At 32.8% G+C, this 22,748-nt stretch overlaps 1 protein-coding gene across 1 annotated transcript; it reads right to left on the minus strand.

Moving 5' to 3' along the window:
* Positions 1-445: 445 nt before the first annotated feature.
* dmrt99B (doublesex-Mab related 99B) lies at positions 446-21,560 on the minus strand. Its single transcript, XM_090115206.1, has 4 exons — positions 21,434-21,560; positions 15,614-15,754; positions 14,960-15,077; positions 446-1,329 (listed from the first exon to the last, which is right to left on the minus strand). The coding sequence occupies exons 1-4, from the start codon at positions 21,530-21,532 to the stop codon at positions 596-598; spliced, it is 1,092 nt and encodes a 363-aa protein (XP_089971332.1). The 5' UTR covers positions 21,533-21,560; the 3' UTR covers positions 446-595.
* Positions 21,561-22,748: the final 1,188 nt, after the last annotated feature.

A 22,748-nucleotide genomic window follows, 5' to 3' on the forward strand; every position in this document is an offset into this window, starting at 1 on the left:
TATTAATTTAATTTTACAATCTTGTAATAAATGGACAGGTACAGTGAGACAAAAAGTTCGTAATGGAAATAAAATTGTGTCCATACAAAAATGGTCAAATGTTGCAACCTGTATTCAGAACTAGCGCCTAGAGTACAACATACCTTGAAAAACAAAAGTAGGTACACAGTTTCCATAATAATAGACTGAATCTATTAACAAAAGATTTTGAAGTGAAACTTCTTTATCGGGGTTGGAAAAAAATTTAGTGTAACATTTTTTCGTTACGCGTGACATTTTTCCGTTACGCGCCATCTTTTTCTTATCCCTACCACGCGTGATTCGACGTATTTCTGTAAAGTTGCATATAGTAAATTATTTTTTGAAAAATAAGGTCATAAAGAAGTTTCACTTCTAACGTGTGTACACCTAGTACACGCACACATTTTTTTTTTCTTCTAGCAACAGACAAAAGTCTTTACAATAATTTTAAGCTTTACGTTTTAGCGCAGTGTTTTCAATTCTTCTATCTATTCATGATACATCTCACAATAAATTTGAAGATTTCATGTAAATTCTGGACAAGAGTGCATTACAACACCGTCCATCTCGATCCCTAATCTGAAAACCCTTCATTATTCGTATTATCCGAGGTTGGTGATGTTCCAGGTGATGGCACTTGCAGCTGACGGCCATACATTAGCTCAGAAGGTGGCAGAAACGAGGATAAGTACTCCGGAGGTGGTCGGATCACAGTGGGCAAATACCCTGTCCCACTGTACGGAGGTGTCAGAAATCTTCTTGACGGCGAAAACTTAAAACTCTGATTTGACAGCGGGGAGAAGGCTGACTTTGACTGATAGCTCTGCATGTACGGAGACTCAGGGGTTAAATTATATGAGGATTCAGGACCATTCACCATCATTTCCATAGCAGCTACCACGTCACCTTTACACCTAGCCAGAATCGCTTCTATTTCCTGGCGACTACGTCGTGGAAATACCTTTAGGAGCACATCGACTGGCGACTTCTGGAACGGCGTGGAATCTTCCAGAGGCTCTGGCATGTGTGTTTCTGGTTTCCCGCGTCTGTATTTGTAATTTGGGTTCTCCCATTTGTCATCTTCTTCTTTCTTGACGTCATCTTGTCTCTGTTCTTTAAGGGATAAGTTTTCTGGTGTGAGCGATGATTCAGAATGGTCTAATTCTTCTTCTACGTTTAGTTCGTGGTCTGATGGGGATCTGGGTGGTGGTGTGGAGAGAGGCGGCGACTGGACTGGTGTCTTCGATTCCTGGATGTCCGGTGGTGACGGGCTGGAACACACTTCGGTGATGCGAGCTCGTTTCTGAACTGTGGACAAAGAAAATAAGTTAAACTGGCTTCGTAGTTTTTATATAATAAAAATTGTGTTTCGTAGATTCATTTGAATAAAATATTTTGCTAAAAACTCCATTGCACAATAGATTACACATTCCACTCATTAATTTTAACGCAAATCTTACTTAAAGACTCCAAAAACTGGTTTTGTATAAATAACATTAAAATTCATTTTAAATATTTAAACAGACGGACAATTTAACAAAACACTAACGAAACAAAATCATGTCTTTTTGAAACATTTTCCTTGTATCACAAAATAAACTGAAGGTACAGTCGCGTATAAAAGCGCAGGAATCAATAAAAACAAAGCTTGTGCGTTGAGTGGTTGTGGCGCAAACATTTGCGACGTTTGAAATTTGATAATTTTCAATGTTTCTCGCACGTCGACGAGTGTTACGCTTGTTAGATTATTGAGGTACTAGCCTACTTGAATTTCGAGGAAGAAACGTTATTTAAATAACTAAATTATAATGCAAATAAGTTTAGTGGAATCTTTTCACGATTACAACAGCATAATTGAAAGTATTGTGAGCATAATTTGCTAGATGGAAATAAACTCTGGGTTGTCAAATGAAAATAATAGAAATATGCACTTGTAAGAAAATAGAAAGAAATGAAAAACTCGACTCAGTTATCAATAACAATTATCAACGAACTTATTGCATATAATTCTAAAGCTTTTTTATAACTTTAAAAATTATTTATGATTCACCGTATTTTAGTCCAGAAAATGCGTTATGCGACCACAAACTGATTACCTACAATTAGTAAACAAAAGCCAAAGTACACGTTAAAGCTAAAAAAACACACAAACAATGAGTGCGCTGTCGTTAAAATGGAAATCCAATATAAAGCGGTTAGTAAACACACTCCTATTTAATTTTAATGTGTTTAAAAATACAATGGAAACAATTTATACGCGGAGTTGTTCAGTTGCGTTGAGTCATTGTGTTCCGTGCAATTAGAAACCGCCTCGTTTTCACTGACGTGTGCGAATTTAATGGTCGATCTTTATTGTTTTTTTAAGGATCAAGGGCCGGCGGTGGGGAAAGCGAGCGGGGGAGGAAGGCCCTACAGTTCAAATGAATTCGATTACAATTTGATCGTGCGAGTAGTTCGACTCAATATGTGCTTGGGTCTCGTGAAAGCACATTTTTTGTTTCTTATTTTTAACGAAATTGTTTTCGATACGGGTTTTTTGAGGTTTTATTTTGTCGAGTGCTGTTCGGTGTTGGAATTTGTTTTGCGCATGTACGGTCAGATGCTTTTTTTTTTGTTTTTAATGAGTGATAGGACAGGTTCTGTTTTGCTTCAATTTTCAAATTATTACATGGGAATTATTTTTATGTATGATTAAACTTAAACATAATATATTATATGTATTATAAAAAAAGTAGATATTAATTTATCGTTGGAATGAAATTATTTACTGCAAGTAAAACTTTTAGGTAGTCAGCCTATTAGATATCCAATGAACGACAGAGTCTTATAAGAATTTAGCTAGTCTCTTTTTAATTAATATGAAGTCCAAAGTTCAAAAAACATCCCACAGGCCACAACGCATAGATTAAATCAACTTACAACAAAACTAAATATAAAATGAACAAACTTATGATTAAACACAAAGAACCAACAAAAAGTAATAAAAGCCCGCTCCACAAAACATACTGAATTTCATTAAAATAATACACTATTATGCATTCAATACAAACACACTTATAAAAATTCTGGCCTTTTTGATCCTCATTATAGTGAAAGAGAGAGAAGTAGGGACCTGCATGCGTGCGAGAGGGAGGGTTGTATCCCCATGGTTCCGTATTGAATTGCGTTTAATAGAGACATCTGCTTGTAAATGAGGGTATATGATATTTTTGATGTATTGTTCATGTAGCGGCCGTATTTACTGTTTGAACGTGGGTGTATTGTGAGCTTTATTGTAATCAATTCAATGATACTCGATTGAATTATATTTATTTGATTGTGCTATTATATATCTGTTTGAATGTATTTCTTATGCGAACGTATTTCCATTCAGAGTTATGTGGAATTTGTTTTTTAAACTTTGCTTTTGTCTATCAAAATGTTTTATTCTGAATGACCGACAGTCCTTATTTGCACTAATATTTTTAAGTATTCATCGTTATGTCTGTTATAGTAAACTGCCTTCGCGATTTTCACAATTATTGCGACTATCAGATATTTTATCAACAAGTAACATGGACTGAAATAAAGCCTAAGTGTTGTAATAAAAGAAAGCCATTTGCAACACTTCTGTTGCCTGGTAGGTGCAGATTGCAGCCTTATAATCATGCGAAATAAGACTGCAATCATATATTACATTGAAATTGAAATAACTGGAACGGCATTATTTTATAAAACTGTATGCTGAAATTTTTTCTTGATTATCGGTGATTAATGATTATCGTAACTCGTAAGCACACATCTGAAATTACTATACCTAAAGCAATAGCTCTCTTTATATACCTACCACTTATTCTTTCATAAAACAGTTAAAAACTTAAACAGTAACCCAATACCTGATATTAAACGATATAAATAAAGTCTCAAAGTGACGAAGGTACATCAATAAGCGATAATAGGGAAGGGTGGACGAGTGGAGGATTTTACTAACAGTTAAGGGAGTCAAGATGCTGTGTATTTTATTAAAATGCTAGCTTTGATGGTTACATTCGCTTGTATTTTGTTTCTTTTATTTTTTTCAGAAATTATGATGACTTGAATCCAAATTGATTCAGCAATTTTGGTGTGATAAAGAAAAATAAATATATTCATTCAAATTTAAATGTAACTTAAGCTGGGAGAAGTGTTTTAACCCTTATATGCAGATTCTATATGATTCTTCATTTATGTGATAGTTTTGCAAGGAAAAAATCTTCGATGTCATACACCTGAAGCGTTAATCCATCCATAAAATCCATGCAAATTCCTTCCCACGAAAAATTACCAACCCACAACCATCAAACGCAAAATCATAAAGGTACATTACATGTTAACCAGCTACACACTACTAAATCACACGACAATACGCGTCGGCCATTGTTCGTCGATTTACGCGCCATCTGGCGGCGACGCGCGGCGTGTCCATTTATACAATATACGAATGACATTTGCATGCGACTGTACCGTGTTGGTAGTGTTTGATGCTTTAATAAAGATGTTTAATAAGGAAAATTTTAAATTTTCAATAGTTCATAGTGAAAAATGTTTATATAGATATATCATATACTTTTTGTTAAGGGGTGTGTTAGTTATTAGGAGTTAGGACGTGTGTTTAATTTGTAATATTTAATGTATGTATTTACATTTACAATTTTACGAAATACACTCGATGACAGACGAAGAGAAATAACTAGTGATTTGTTTAAAACGTTTTTACAAAGCTTGTACGTTTGACGTACCTAAGGCATATGCGTGACTCTATAAATTATGCATCAAATACCAAACATATCAAATTTAAAAGACATTAATTCGCAATCAATAACTCTTTAGTAGCCAGTGGCTATGGTCGTGATCAAATAATTAAGGGTCATTTGCAGGGGGAGCCGGAAACTTTTGTAATAAAGTTATAAAAAGTTGGCACATTATACTTTGAGGCTTTTGTTGTTGTTTATTTTGTAGCCGACCCCTCTTTGTTGTTCCAATATTTTAGTTATTTACATTTTTGTTATGATTGTGGTAATAATAAACAATTATTTATCTGATAATACTGATTCAAAATAATACGCTACGAATTGAGATTTGAGAACCTTCCATCGTTTTAGGAACATCGATTACAAATAGCATAAATTTTCTCGAAAATTTGTTACTGAACAAGATACTAAGTAGGTAGATAATAAATATGGTATTTTTCATGTAATAAATCTCTAAATAAAGAAATAAGACTTACTCCATATTAAAAATAAAATATTTTCTTCACATAAAATTAAAGAAAAAAAGCAGTAGCATTTTTTAACAACAATAAAAAGTGTTCAATATAAAACCCCATTCAAAATTACAAGGGCATTACCAATAGATAAATATTTGTACACAAGACCACTCGTAACATAATAATTGATACTCAGCGGAAAAAAATGTATAGAATTACGGAGGGAAAACTCAACAAGTTATAAAAACTTTATTGTGATGACCAACGATTATAGACGAAATTTAAAAATAAATGATAAGAGCTGAACATTTAGCATTCAATTTCGAACCTTATCTGAAGGTAATATGATACAAAATCGCTTTAGATTGCGATGTGAAAATGTGTTATTTAAAAATGTATTCTATGTCTATGTGATGAGGTTGAATATTGTTTGTTAATGTTTAATTTAGGGTTAGGGTTGGCCCAACGCTTTTAGCTCGCGACTATCTAAGAACGTCTTAAAAATAATTGAAAAGGATATCAGTTTAATTTGATATCAAGAGCGGTATCACAACCACCTGAGTACTCTTTTATATTGGGATTTTTCCCTGTATCGTTTTTTACTTAATATTATTGGTTTAGTGTGAATATTTCATTTATAAACAACAATTAATCATTAGAAATGGGTTAATCTATTAACATTCGTTTTCTACGTCTTAATTTGTAAGGGATTATTGAAGTAGGTATTTCGCATTTGTTTTTAAATTGTGAAAAATGTAATAAAGATGTTTTCGTGTAGGACGTAGGTAATTTATTTTCGCTATGAACATACATATTATAATATATGCAAAGAAGGCAAGAAATAAAATTAAAATTATACAAAAATACGACCTCAACAGAATATCATACATTCCCACGTAAAACACTACCCTCCTTTTCACAGTCGGGGTAGCATCCCTCTCCTTGCGGGATGCAATAGATTGTAACCCTACACCGCTGGCTTCGCGAAATTTTATTTGTTTTTATTTATTTTTCTCTTTTTTTTCATTAGACGATACCTGACGCTGATACATCGAATACTTAGTAGTGGCTTTGATTAAATTTGCAAGTATTTGTTTGTTTTTTGTGTAATATTGTAAGAGAGCATTATTTGGTATCATGAATTTTTATTCAAGTTCGTCTCAATAAAATGATTGTGTATGATTTTATCGAAAAGAAAAAGAGCGTACGTGCACGAGCACACTTGAAACACACAAGTGAAATAGCCTAGCGTAGGTCGCCGTTTCATAAGAGCCTAGGTGTTTAATGAAATGACTGATTTAACCAACTGGCTACAAAATACATTTTTTATGCAAATTGACAACAAGTAACCCTTAACCGCGGGTTTAGCGTTCCGTACAAAACTATTGTTTAAAATTAATCTGTTTATCTGACATCTGATAACTACAGTAAATGAATTTGCCTATCTTGATGTTTGTTTGTGGCACGCCCTTTTGTATTTTGTTATTGTTTGACATTTAGAAGTCGTGATAACGAAAGAAAATGTAAGAAAATATAAATAGGGCTCTATTCTTAGATAAGGATCTTTAGTTTTAATCCTAGTTTAACAAGTACATTGATTAATTGCTATAAGTATGTTTTCAACAAATCAACAGTTACCTAAATTCTTTCACCAATAGAAAGCTAGGTACATTATTTTAGATTGACATGGTTTTTTAATCTTTTCAACACTGGTATATTTGTATGTAATCGCCTCTTTTGGACTCGGTTTCAACAAGTCGAATCAATGATGGGCAAGTAATTTTATAAGAGCCGAGCAGCAATGAAACAAATGAAAAATATTCCTTTTGAGAACAGACAAAGCTGCATGGTTTAGCTAGTATCTAATAAAACATTAATAAAGTGTCATTACGAAGCATCCCGACATATGGAATGAATTCCTCTTCATTCATTCATTGTGTCTGTAATCCCGACTGCCTCATATTAAACACAGAAGTAATTTCATTGACTAGGGCTGCTACTTCGTTTAATATGTATTTTAAAAATTGATCTTCGATTGTGATAGGGTAAGGAAACCGATGTACCTAATATGGTTTAAATTATAGTAGTTTAAGTTTTTAGTTTGATCTAAAATTATTACTGTGTTCATCTATACTAATATTATAAAGCTGAAGAGTTTGTTTGTTTGTTTGTTTGTTTGAACGCGCTAATCTCGGGAACTACTGGTCCGATTTGAAAAATTCTTTCGGTGTTAGATAGCCCATTTATCGAGGAAGGTTATAGGCTATATATCATCACGCTACGACCAACAGGGGTGGAGCCACGGGGGTGAAACCGCGCGGAGCAGCTAGTTAAAGATATAAGGAACGATTAAATGTCCAAGATATTTTGTGTAGGTATGAAGGTTACTTTTTCCTAATGCATAAAAGTTTTAAAAGCTTTTCTCGAAGCTTTTAAAGATAAAAAAAAAGCTCAAGCACGAGTCAAAATAATTTAATTAGTATAAAACTTAGCGAATCGATAACAAATGTAGTTTTTGAAAGGAGATCATATTTTTAACATCATACATAATACTTTCCTAATATTCTATGCTCCCTAAACGGTCAGTGATACGATATAATTGATTTTATTGAGTTATTTATCAACTAACCAAATTAATAACGCTCGGGTGTCAACCCTGAACCACTATGATTGCAATGCAATGGAATACTAATTCCTCAATCGAATGAATTTTCGCGTACATTTCATTTAACAGGAATTTACCCTCTATCTCAATTAAAATAGAGTCGGAATTAGCGCGAAAACTTTAATAATAGACGCACCCAACAATTGGTTTTATTGTTACCACCCGCCGATTTAAAGTTACTCGATCCAATATCAAAGTTTAAACTTTATGAACCGTGAAATTTCAACCTTATTACTAAAGCAAAACCGTTGCTTTTCCCCCAAACTCGGTGGTAGGAAATTTGAATGTCAACCGCGTTCGAAATTCAACTTTATAATATGGTAATACAATTAACTTTGTAATGAATGACAAAACTCTATCAAGCAATTTGAAACTTTGGTGGCAATGGATTTTGAGTCGTATCCAGTGGAGTTACGGTTGGTTTTTATTTGATGGTAATGGTCGTAAATAATAGGTGTCGCGAACAATCGTAGCGAGCGAAGCGGGGTTGTATTGTTAGTATCGCTAATCACTTGAATAGCCAGGGGTTGAGGGTTAATTTCGATATTAATAGAGTTTAACAAATAAACTGCTATTAATTTCGTTAGGTTGAGGACATCTGGTATTTTTAATAAAGAATTTATACTTTTGGGGTAAGATATTGGATTATTTGTTGATAATTTGGTGTCTTCAGTTGAGATGAACTATTTAATAATGAGCCGTGAATGTTATACACTTTTAAGTTTTAAGATGCTATCCCAAACACTGTAATGAACAAAAGGTAACAGAAATACGTCGAATCACGCGTGGTAGGGATAAGAAAAAGATGGCGCGTAACGGAAAAATGTCACGCGTAACGAAAAAATGTTACGCGCAACGACAATCTAATACATACATAGGTACGTATAAAAACACTTATTATTTACACTTTTACCTTAATCGTATTTTTCGTAAAAACTAGCAACACAAACAAGCAACAACAAAATTACCTTCACAATTTTCAACAAAAGCGAAGCGAAGCGAACGCGAAATACCAATATAAACCATTTATAAAGATTTGAAAGAGCATTCAAGCGTTTCCATTCAATGAAATACTTTAGCAATAAACTGTAAAAATAAATAGGAAACCCTTTTCTATGGAAAGGCAGTTCATTATAACCTCTTACAATGAGTCGGGTTGCATCCCACACTGACCGCGAGTGGACGAGAGATGGAAGATGTGCTTGTGCCGTGCGGGACAGAGATAGATGTAGCTTGAGTGGGGTTTTACAAACCTTTGGCTCGTGGTTGTGGCAATAATATTATAGCGTTTGTAAGGTTCTTGAGAGTTAATGTGGATGTATCGTATAATGGATATGACAAAATTATATTTAATATCGTTTATCACAAATTATGTGCGCTATGCGTAAGATATTAATTATAAAAAATATTCTATGTTTATCTTTTGTAATTTTGTAACAACAACTGCAACGCAACACATTTATGGGTCATTTGAACCACCAGGTGACCCATCTAGAACGATATATGAGCCTAAAAATAATAAGATTCAGCACGATGCCGTCACTTGTAAGCTGTCCACCTGAGTGCAGATGAGAATTCGAAAGTACAGGTAGAGATTTTGTCCCCTTGTCTCGATGATTTTTGTACGGCGTTGCGGAATAATGGATTAAAATTTAAAAGCAGTATTGAAATAGTGTGACACAGCTAGATGCCGTACAAAAATGGTGGTCCACAAAGTCGGAATTTTATTACTTATTTTTATTTTCCGACAATTGCCGGGGTAAATTTGGTCATTTGATTTTGTACGGCATCTGTGTCATACTATTTCTAGTTTGTATAATCTTGAAAACATACGTCTACTGATGTATTGAATTAATTCTTGCAATAGAATTAAACAATACATAAATATCAATGTTTTATAATATTTATTCCAAAATTAAAATAAATATTTCTTCATAATATCCTGGATATTAAATGGTTTACCATCCCAGTTCAAAGCGCTTAAAACATAAATGGTATCGAAATCACACGACAGAGATGCAAGTACACATATGTGTCGGTGTGAGAGAGACAGCATCATATCCAACTCAAGGAAAAGATCAAAATAAGTGGAAAGGAAAACCGTTGGGCACTTGTAGAGGATTCTACGTTTAGTGTCATTTAATGATACACACGATCTTCATGGTTGAATATCCCTGATTTATAAGAAAGTAAACTAAATATAGCTAAGTACATTTTTCCTGTATGTAAATCATTGAGATAATATTAATAGGAGACGACACAGCCTACATCACTTATGTTCCACTCAACATACGTCATGTGACGTATGTTGAGCGGTATTTTTTAATGGTTTTAAAGTGAAACGCATCAAACATGCCTTCGTGTGTGTTACGATATTGCACAAATAATACAAATATGTAATACGGAAAAGTGCAAAGGAATAACTTTCATCGTTAAGTACCTAACTAAATAATAATTTTTAAAACTTAGTTAGAGCAAAAAAATGGCGCACAGATTTTGTTCGTGGTGTCTCCTCCATACGTAGTAATATTATCTCAATGATGTAAATATAGAAAATGGGCAATTCATAAACGGATTCTTAATAAGTAAAAAAATAGCACTGGGGTTAATTTTTACCTACTGTTTGATCGTGATTTTTAAACATTAAACTATTAATATAAAATTTAAAACCTATTTGAAAATCTTAAAAAAAGTATACTACAGAGGAGCGTTTGTAGAAACTTCTCGAATTACTTTTAGTATTAATTACTATTTGTTAGAAGATATCAACCTTCAAACGGAACCCTAATATCAAAATCATTAAAATTTAACGTAAATTTAAACATATTTCGATATTGAAAACGCAATTGAGCCACGATTTGGATTTCGATCTCAATTCGCCATTCACTACAAATTGACTAATGAATTAGTGCATTTATTCAATTGTATAATTAGAGTTCAATCGGCTTTTCGATGGGTTTTACGTGCGTTTCCATGGCAACCGTGTCATTATGTAATATACATAGTTATATGTAGGTAGATAAAAAAATGTGATTTTTGATAACGTCGCGTCGCGTCGCGTCGCGGCTAAAAAGGAAAACTGACTTTATAGAAAAATAAGTACCTTTTTGGTGCCTTATATACCAATTTTAAGTCTAAACTGCTAAGATAAGAAACTAAACATTTACTATATTTCATTTTATAGTGTAGACCGTACGAAATATTTTTTTTTAATTTCGTCTCTTACGGAGATTAAAAGTTTGTAAGAATAGATCGCGAAACAATAACGTTTCTAAAAATAAATACATATACGTAAGTATAGTGGTTAATCTGTGGTCTTGTTTCTATAGAATAGAAGCCTTAGGTACTTAGTTTATTTGATACAAATTTCTTTAAAATAAATATTTTGTAATGCAAATTTTAAATAACAACATACTACCAAATAAAAAATTATTAAAATTACGTCTTTAGGTATAAAACCTTTACATTCTTATAAGTATCTTATATGGTTTTGAACCCGATGAGCAATGAGCAAATAAAATGAGTAATATGGTCCAAGTGTTGGAATGTGCGAGTGTAGCAGCAACGTGACGGAATGTGTGGTTCAAGTGACAAAAGCGAGAGGTATTATTATGACCTAGTAGCGATTTTGTTTCGTATTTTATTGAAGAGTAGTAGGTTTTTGATGTAGCAGGTCTCAATGAACAGACATAAATTAAAAACATAACTATAGCAACGCTATAGCGCTATCTATTATTTGATAAATGACAATGGAATGTAGCGCAGGAAGGTAATTTAAAATTTATTTATCCCTTTAATGTAATTAAGATCGAGCCTTCTCTTCTATCTTTGAGTCTGACTTGAATAAAATTTAGAGATACTAACAAAACAGCATATTTATGTAGCAAAGAATATGAGTAAGTAGTATCTTTTTCTATGTAACAGACAAAAAACCATTTACATTACAACTGCAAGCAAATATCAACTTTAAAAAGGCAAAACCTTCTCGATACAAATAAATACGCACACACTTCAAAGGAGCGTCGAATGAGCTTTTATTGTTCATATTGCATTACTTGAGCACAAGAATGTACAGCCTCTACACAGATATTTACTGTAGCCGCAATAAGCGTGGGTGTGATGTCATGCGATGTGTACAAGTTATAAGATGTAGCGGGAAATTGAAAGATTGTAGTTACTGCTTTTTGCTTCCCTACCTTACAGGACTGGGAATTGAAAAAAATATAATAGATTTCGAACTATAATAGTTGTAACTGAATTTAAATTTATCAAAAACTAGGTTTCCGCCCGCAGCTTCGCCCGCGCAGTCAAAGAAAAACCCGCATAGTTCCCGTTCCCGTGGGATTTCCGGTATTGCGTCATTTTCCCGGGATAAAAAGTAGCCTATGTCCTTTATCAGGTATCAAAATATCTCCATACCAAATTTAATGAAAATTGGTTCAGTAGTTTAGGCGTGATTGAGTAACAACAGACAGACAGACAGACAGACAGAGTTACTTTCGCATTTATAATATTAGTATGGATTATTAATGTAATCAGTTAATCAAATTGTAGCGGTTTTAATATCTCTGTCTGCTTATAACTTACACCACAAGTTATTCCATACAATGCGGGGATCGTCAGGGGCAATATAATAGTCATTAACTTATATTGTACTTATATTATACCGCGTATTCACTTGCTGCTTCTGTACCCTTCATTTTATTATCTTGCTTATTTCTTTATCTTATACTAACTGTTTGCCCCGTCTTTACTCGGAAAATCCAAAATAAATGTCTATTATCTAATTGAAAAATGTCTACAGTCTAAATGTCCATGTCACACAGGAATAATGTTTCTTTTACAAGCGAAATAAATTTCTTTATGACGTGATTAGTGTTTTCAGTTACAAACTTACAAAAATCTGCACCGTCCTCTTTATAACATGAATGTAGAGATTAGCTTGTACTACCAAGCTTTAAGATGTCCTTCGACATCACTCGCAGATTTTCAGACAAATTTTCTTCCAATTCACCCCGTTAACATTTAATTTAGAGATAAAAGTAGGATGCATATCTTTGTCCAACATTCCATTTATTAAATTCACTGTCATCAAAATCATTTTGAATAACTAAATTAAACGATGTGAATTAAAGATTTCATTCAAATAATTTAAGTAATCTAAGTAATAAGCATAACACTTCTTTATTACGCGTATAACTCATAAAAACTTTACAAATTAATTAACCAGTAGTTTTCCATTATGAGTGAACATTTGAAAAACACGTAAATCTTGTAAAAACAAATAAATATTAATAATAAACCATTGAGAAGGCGGCCAAGCATTGTCAACGTATACACGTCTTTCAAAACATTTAATTAAAAGAAAACCAGGCACTTAATATTCATACGGATTCTGAACAGTTATAGTAGCAAGGGTTGGTTATTCAAACTAATCTCGCTCTAATATTCTACACGTTTAAGACGATAATCCCGTGAAACCGCCTTGTTTGATGTTTCAGTCATGACGCAAAGCGAATTATAAACATTTGTAAGAGTAAGGTGCAATTAAATAAATACTGAAATTCGTTAGAAACTGTATAAAAAAACATCACACGTTCGTCGCGCACTTCAAAAGGTGCATGTCGCGGGAAGTTGGCTATTCCGTCTTTTATATAAACGTCTGGTGTAATTTTACTATGAAATTAGGTTTCTGAATAGAGAAAGCAATTTAGCTAAATTTACGTGCCATACATTTACATATTACAATCTATGTTTGACCTACGTATATTAAGTGTACGTAATATTAAGAAACAATGTTGATGAGAGACAATGTTGTGAAAAAATGTTATTGCTCTGGGTTATTCATCGAGGTTGGCTATAGACTAAGTAGGTAATGTCACCTATCACGTAATATCTACGACAAATACACATTTTTGATGTCACTACTTATTAAGTGACTCTTAAGCGCTTTAACATTGTCATAATACTAACAATTCGTATAGTAATTTCTTTAGAAAAGAGCCGTTAAATACTCTTGCTATTAATTTGAAAAGAAATAAGCTTATCACAAGATAAAAGTCTAGGTAGGTACACAATATCGGTTCATAAAAAAAATACGCACACTTATGGTGTTTAATATTCTATATTTTTACTTTCTTGGGACGAAATTCAAAATTACTTTTTCTTTTTACATTGCGTAAATAACTATTAAGAATAATGAAATGTTAACTTCGTATTGTTGCTTCTTTTTGGAATTTAGGTACCTACTCAAAAGGTAAATTTTTGTATGCTAGTAAATTTTAGTATTATTTAACACGGTGTAAACATTGAATGTCTTACAACCCTGTACTTTGATGAACGTTTAAAGCCATAAAAACGCGTTAAAATATTTTTAGCTGTGGCAATAATTTAGGTCTTAGATATTTAAAGAATAAGAATAACTTGTATTATGACACGCCATTCAAGCGATTTGTGTATAGCTCTGATAAAATGCATTAAAAAATATAAAACCAGCCATTTCTAAAATCTCCCGTTTCTCCATACAACTACAACCCCGTACAGTATTCGTTCAACACCCACCGAGTGAGTTGGCGAAATAAAATTGTTTTCAATCCTTTATGTTATTATGTTTGTGTGTTTGCATGTGTACCTACTTTAATTAACGCTTTTCTTAAAGTAGGTGCGTATTGATTTTTCTTTAAAATGGAAATAAATTAGTTTCTAGTAATGTTATATCAGGGAAATATTTCATATTTAATTAGGTTTAAGATTAAATTCTTAATGCTAGGATAACGAGAGACCTTGAAAATAATACGTAAGGTCCCGTATGAGCCCCGTCTGGCGTCTACGTTATGTTAGTATTAACGTAATAACTCTTAAATTAAAATTTTAAAACATTTTGCGTTAAAATCACTCCACATTAAACTTCTTTTCGAAGGTCACGGTCTATTTTAATGTCATTTAATCGTTTGTTATTGCAAAAAATAGAAAAAATGACATTATGAGACAATTTAGGATATTCCAAACTTTCCCTTCATTTCATTTATTTATCCTATACAGATCCTCACCTGGAGCTTCATCAGACAATTCAGGGAAATGTGACGCTGATGATGGCTGTCCTCCATACAGTAGGTTCAGTTCCCGAGCCTCGTTTTCTTCCTGTGCCTGCTGGCGACGGAGCGCCACCTGGTGGTGAAGAACATTGATTAAACTAATTAATTATTAACATTGTTAATATCAGGATTTTATGTAACAAACACAAACGCACCCACAAACAGATGTACGCACGTTTTTACACATAATATATACACACACATACATTAAAAAAACAGTCATGGAAATAAGGCCAACCCCAACAAACTTGCTGTTATTTTAAAATAACATCAAGATATGTTAAAACCAGAAAACACTCATTTAGAGGAAAAATAGCTCCAGTGAAATATTCACATCGCGAAATTTCTTGTTATACCTACTTCTAATAAAAACGTTCACAAAGCGTTGTGGCAATGAATAAAAGCCATTTTTTACATTAGATACCCAGGCATTTGACGGCAACCCCGGATGGTAAGCCGTGCTTCAATCTATGAATATCTTAATAATAATAAAGCAAAAACCATGACGCGTTCTGAACATAGATAACACGATAGATAGGTTTTATCATCTACTTGTAAACAAAAGGCCAGGACATAAAAGCGAGAGATCATCAAAAAATGCTACATTACCTGTGCAGCCATAACCCGCTGCCGTTCAGCTATGAGGGTACACTTCGCACACACGCAGTCCCTCCACCGGCAGTATCGCTTGTGCCCTTTGAGCGCAGACACCACGCCGTGGTTCCTGCATCGCGCGCATTTTGGGGTACGCTGTAACAGATATATAGCTGTTATCTAACGTCGATAATATGGTTAGGGTACAGTGCAACATAGTTAATACGTTAACTTATACAAATAGACGGAATGTAGCCGATTTCAAAGGTTATTAAAGTGGATATAGGTATCACAAGATGTAATAAATACTAAATACAGAGAGTAGAGACAAAGCTTTATACAACCACGTATAGGGTACGCTGCAATACAGTTCATCAGTTAAATTAGGTACAACATTTGTTTATGTAACTAGATTGAATACCTACCTATAGCTCGTTTCAAATGTTGGTAAAATGTATAGGTTACACTGCAACACAAATCATTTATCAGTCAAGTTTGGTCATGCAAAGGCAAGCGCTTTTTAATTGTCAATAATATGGATAGGGTACACTTCAACAGAGTTCATCTGATAAACTACATTTGCTTATGGAATTAAATTAAATGTTACTGTTTTCTAATGTTTGTAATGTATGCAGTGTACGTACCCTACTGCAACATAGTTAATTTATCTAATAAGCATTTGTTTATTCGACTATAGCTATAGGTATAGTATCTATATGGAAGATTTTCAAACGTCCGTAAAATCGATAGGGTACCTACACTGCAATAGTTCTTCACTAAATCTACAACATTTGTGTATGCAAAGTTGTGGTTTTCAAACGTCAAAAATATATGGGGTTCAGCAACAGAGTTCATTAGTTATACTAGGTTCACCATTTAACTCTTCAATTCCCATGTCTAAATTAATAGCAATTTTGCATTTCTCTTTACTGAAATAGTTTAGATACATCTGGCGAAGACAAAAACAAAGAACAAAAATATTAATTCTACCCCCATTTTTTTTATGGGGGTGTCACCTACAGGTGACACTGGGCATTGTTTTAACATAGGACTCTAAAGGACTAACGAGGTTTTTCTTTATTTGGTAGGAATAAAATATCGATTTTTATTATAATAAATAATAATATTTATTTATGAACAAGTAGAAAAAAATACATAACTTATTTTATGTGGAACATGTACCTACCAACACTTTAGAAGTAAACCGATATTGCACTTGGCGCACACTTTTCTAGTGCGTTGGTGATAGTACCTACCTGCATCTTCGCTGTGAACAATCGACTGCCGAGTGGTCGTCCACAGTTCCAGCACTCCTCACTTCTGTGGGCACTCTCATTTGTGCTGAAACGCCCCAGGCAGAATTACGGTTGCCACATTCCGCTGGAAATCGTAGTAGGTCCAGTTAGTTTCCATCAGCCCTTTGATCAGCCATGCATTTTGGCAAGCTGCTTCTATGCCAAAACCCGTTTTTTATCCACAAATCCAATGCGATCTACTTTATGATAGGATCCAATCCCTGTTAGTTGGATACAATGGTAACGATGCTGTTGTCATGCCACTTGGCGGTAATAATTTCATCAGAAGCTTTCTAATATCTTTTTTCTTCGGTATTTCGACTTGTTCTTCCTCGTCATGTACACAATTTACTCCAGAGACGGAAGTTCTATTTTGACATTATACTTGTGACCAAAACATGCGACTAAAAAATGAAAAATACTAGCGTCATTTTCGTCTCCACTATATCTTCGTCAGTCACCACACCATCATCAGGAGGAAATAAAATAATATCGGCTGGGTCTTCTCCGGCGTGCAACTCCTCGGCAATCTCATCTAACCTCAACCTGTAATACGGAAATAAGCTCTAAAACAATAATATCACGACATAACAATAAGACAAAATATAAACAACAGTCTTGTTATTACTTACAATGAATTCGGAATAATAAAGTTATTATAATGCCTAGTGTGATAGTGTCACCTCCAGGTGACACGGCATATTTTCAGTGCTGTAGTGAACATGCTATTAGTTATTTTTACCATAAAATATATTTATATTATAGCTAATACATTCATTTATTATATATAATAAGAAAAAAAGCAATACTTACTGCCGGGACATTGTTATATCACTTTATACTTCAAGGAATCACACAAACTCTGACTACTTCAAGTACGTGCGAAACAACTAAATAAATTTACTAAATATCATAAGGTTAGCTTTGCCAGAAAAAAAACATGAATAGTTCAACTAATAAGCTTAGCTATAAACGTGGTAGAATTAAAAAATAAATTTTCATGTGGTAGAAAAAAATATTAAACTAGGTACTGTCACCTACAGGTGACACTGGGAATTGAAGGGATTAGTTAATGATGAATACTTATAGCTGTTTTCAAAACGTGACGTTAACATAAAATACAACAGATTTAATTATTCTTATTTCGTATATATTGATATTAGTTAGACATTTATCTATTCCTAAAGCTCTTTTATCATTTAAACTCTTAATAAATTAATACAATAACAATACTTTAAGAAACGCGTCTATACCTAACATAAAATCATTATTTAAATCGCCAATAACGTGGAAGGATCTACACTGCAAAAAAGTTCATTTATCAGCCAAAATTAATTTTATAAATCTAGACTTATCAGTCAATATCTAAATATTTTTAGAATAAATGAGTACCTAGACTACTTTTAGAAACGCTTCTATGAACATAGAAATCTAATCATTCATCATTGTAATGTGATTGTAGGTAATCAATAACATAGACGGGGTACACCGCGACAAAATTAATTCGTCAGATAAACGATCACTTTTTCAACTACACTTTTACAATATAATACAATACAAAAGTTATGCTTACCAACACATTTTGCGATTCATTTTCATATTATTATAGAAGATTGAATTAATTAAGTATGAAAATCAGCGTAGTTTTTGCTTAGAAAATGTCACCAGAATGATTTTTCAAACGCCTACGTAATTTTAATCAATGCAATGTATCTACATAAGTAAATCTCTACTTTCATATGGTGTAAAAAAATAAACATTATCATAGTGAATGTTCTCAGGAAATGCATACAAACAGTGTGATAATGAGCTTTTACTAATCATATCTACTAAACTAAATTTGAAACTATAACAATGGCTGAAATTGAAATACTGACAGTAATTCTGAAGGAAACTGAATATCTTTCAGACCACTGCTTCTACTTTTTAAAGAATTATTCAAATCGGCCCAGTAGGTAGTTCCTGAGATTATAGTTCTATTTCCACCAATTTACCTATAGCGCGGTTCTAAAAGAAATAAGGAAATTTTATATATTTGGGTGTATTTTAATATGTAAATAATTAGAAATTAATTAAAACGCAATAAAAATAACAGCAGATATTTTATTGAACTCACCTACCTACCTATTAGGTATACCTAGTCGTTATTTTTTTCAAATTCAAATTACATATATTTATTTGCAGTCCCAAAAAAGGTTGAAATCTCTATTATCTGCATAATATCTATTATCTGTATTATTAAATAGGTAAGTATATACCTAAACTGTTTTTATCACGAGAAACAAAAAAGGACTAAGTATAAAACAATTTTAGACCTTTGATAGAGAAACAAAAACATCAAGAAAAATAGAACAAGATTGAACTCTATCATGAACACATGAACTAAATGATTAAATCTGTGTTTATGGAGATAGTAAATCAAATGACTATAAAATATTTTGTATTCTGACCATAAAGAATATATTTAGAGTATAGACTAGAACTTGGCATAGACTACCTACTTACCTATACCTAATAATAATAACTACCACTCACTCACTTTTTTCAGCACCGCCGCGAGGCGAGATACTTGCCCCCACTACCTACTTATAAAACATAGAGTAAAGAAACTAATAGAAAGAAAACGCAAGCGCAGCCGCGAACGGAGCTTGTTTATCTTACTCACTACACACACTCCAAGACACAGGCAACAGCCTAGTTTGGATCTCCTATAAAACTGTAATGTACTGCTTTTTTGGTAAATAAAGATTTTTATTTATTTTTTTTTTTATTACTTACACCCTGTTCTACTGACCTATACTCATAAAACTGTACTAAAATACAGTGTCACATTACTAAAAATACACGAGTGATTCTCAAAGTGTTTTTATAGCGACTCCCAGGGATCAACGTTACTTTGACGAATGTTTATTTTCAAGGGATCTCTGTCATCTTAAAAAATATGTGGGCACCTTGAAAGACGCTATCAGGAGTGAACAATCAGAGCACTGATGGAAGAAAATAGAGAAATAACTCTCCGTAGATTACCTACATTGATAAATGCTATATTATGCAGTTGTAGGTATTTTTAACTGACTTAAAAAAAGGAGGAGGTTATCAATTCGGCCGGTATATTTTTTTAATTTCTCTCTAAAATTTAACAATAACAATTTCAAGTACCTACCTATTTCCTAGACCGCACTGAATTCGATTATAAGCCAATGTGAAGTCTAAGCGAATAAAATCATCAAAAATTAAAACTTGACTTTAACCTAAGCGGCGTATAAGTTAAAATATTTCCTAAAATTAAGTGTACGAATTCAAAAATATCAACTAAGATACCTACATTAAAATTAATAAATACATATTTAATACTACGTAAAGCTGTTTATTAAATAAAAAATATACATATTTTAGGAACAGTTACACATTTTGAGGACCCAAGACCCTTACGTAATTTGATAACTAATTCCGTTCCTAGTATAAATTATAACGTATAATTATAATTTATAATAGTCTTACAACACGGAAGTGTTACAAGAAACCGATGTTTTTGTAACATAATCTGCTATTTTCAATGAATGAATTATATTGTCCTTTGAATGATTTTATACGTGGTAATTTGTTACTGTGTAATATGGTTATTATAATATTGTATTCGTAAATTATGTATAGGTAGGTAGACCGTAGAGGTATTTTATTGAAGAGTAGATATTTTTGCTAACTCTATAAATTTAAATAGTTACATTTGATTTGATTTTAAACGTATCGTAGAAAAGTATCTAGGTAGGTAATTGTACTTATTATTTATTTATTATCAAATTTTGAATTAGTAGATAAATATTAAATATATTATTATTTAATTACGACTCATAAGTCTAAAAATAAATTAAAAAAACACCTGAACAATTAACAAAATTCAGTCAAAAATAGAAATAACAATTTAATTAATATTTATTACAACCATAGAGCTTTAATTAAAAAGACCCGCCGCTTGCGGTAAAAAAAAATAAAAATCTAAAAAATCAAAATATTTACTACCTACCTAAATAATTATTCTTTCTATATCTTTTTCATCGGAAACATATTTGAATGGGTAACATTTAAATATTTAATAATATCTAAGTGGCTCTACATAAAATATTTTAATGCTAATAAATTGTAAAATTGTGTTTCTTATACCTAAGATTGTCGTACATACTCGCATGATTTATAAAAATAAGGAAGAATGTTGCAAAAAAACTGTATTTTTTAAATATAATATAAAATAATTTTTATTAATTAATTATATTACTTAGGCTAAAAACCTTTCCACAAATTGGCACAAATTGGATTACAATGTGTCATTATTAAAAAAGAGGTATGTAGGCATTGTGTAAATTTATTGCAAAAGTTGCAACTTACCATGAAATTTTCTAACAAATTAATTGTAGGTAATCGATACACCGAGATATTCTTTTCAAAAATTACCAATATATCACCACATTATTGTGTAATTAATATTTAAAATTGCATAATACCTTAATAAATACTACAAGAAGTTCTTGTTTAACCTACTGACCTGATATCTCTCGGAGGCTCTCAAGAAGAAGGGTGGCAGAGCCGCCAGCACGGGGTGTTGCACCAACTGGGACACGTCTACACCGTTCGGTAGAGACATCTTAGCAGTCAAATAAAACCTCAAAACAATTCAAACACTCGCGAAAACAACTCTCATATTCACGCCACAAATATATTTAATTCAACAATCTTACAATCTGATACAAAACGTAATAAATTGTTTAAAATTCGCGAGACTCTCGCGTTCGGATGCGGGCCGCGTACACAACGCTCCGCGCCAAGTTGTAAGCAACACTGTTGCTTCATTTTTGGTGGAACGCCGACAGTTGCTGTGCGAGAGGGACATCCGAGAGCGGACCGACACACTGTATACAAAAGATCTCTCTCCATCCCTCTCTGGCTGGAGTGTTAACTGTATATGTTGTATCATCCGGTTATATAAAATGTTATGAGCGGAGTGGATGGGCCGCCAATGGGGAGGCCGGAGACCCCGCCTCTGGCCCGCGATTGGCTCGCCAGCTATGAAACTTAATTTATAAAGGTGACTTTTTTGAGAACCAGTTCTCGTCCGGACAAAGCTCTATTGAATAAAGTACAAAAAAACACAATTATGTTTGTTATTCGAGTCGTGGATACGCTTTTTAATATTGTTGGATTGTTTCCAGTGTTTTAATGTGAATGTATAGCCGCAGTGGAGGGCTTTCGTTTAATGAGATCGTAGATTACATTCTGTGGAAGCGACTGACACACGAACATATGCTCGCTTGATGTGATGGGACGTCTTATTTGAGTTAAACTATTTTTGTATGTTTGTACAGTACAGATAGAGCGAATTAAATTGATGTAGAGATAACTGTTTAGAATTTACATATGTTTGGAAAGCTTTATAGAGTTATTTGAGGGTTTAATTTTGATATGAAAGATAACTCTACCAAAAATTAGATGTACCTACCTAGATACCTACAGAATAAAATTAGTTTCTTAAGAAATAATTGTGTGCTGTTTAGTGTTTATATGCATCTGATATAGATAGTTTTTTTTCTTTATTTTAAGGATAAGTGCTACAATATAGAGTTACTATTACCTACATAGTAACATAACTAAATATTGACAATAAAACACAATTTATCACCACAACCAATTACACATACAATAACATCCATAAATGAGTATATTAATAACTGCTTTCCATTCCCATCGCAGACATTGAGTCAAACATTAATAACTGTCACCCCCTCCCCCCACCCTTACACCCCTCATTGTAATTTAAATGGATTCCCCGCGACAAATTGAAATATTCCGATCGCACCTTCCGC

Source organism: Colias eurytheme, chromosome 22 (assembly GCF_061535395.1).
Source record: "Colias eurytheme isolate Ceu_HAF_F1 chromosome 22, ilColEury1 Martin Lab GWU primary, whole genome shotgun sequence".
NCBI classification, from domain to species: domain Eukaryota; kingdom Metazoa; phylum Arthropoda; class Insecta; order Lepidoptera; family Pieridae; genus Colias; species Colias eurytheme.

What these genes read in the sequence shown, in the direction of transcription:
- dmrt99B (XM_090115206.1), bottom strand. Translation starts at nt 21,532, where the DNA reads ATGTCTCTACCGAACGGTGTAGACGTGTCCCAGTTGGTGCAACACCCC. An exon ending in AGCGGGTTATGGCTGCACAG is followed by an intron (nt 15,078 to 15,613) that starts GTAATGTAGCAT and finishes CTTCACCACCAG; the next exon opens with GTGGCGCTCCGTCGCCAGCA. An exon ending in ATTGTCTGATGAAGCTCCAG is followed by an intron (nt 1,330 to 14,959) that starts GTGAGGATCTGT and finishes CTTTGTCCACAG; the next exon opens with TTCAGAAACGAGCTCGCATC.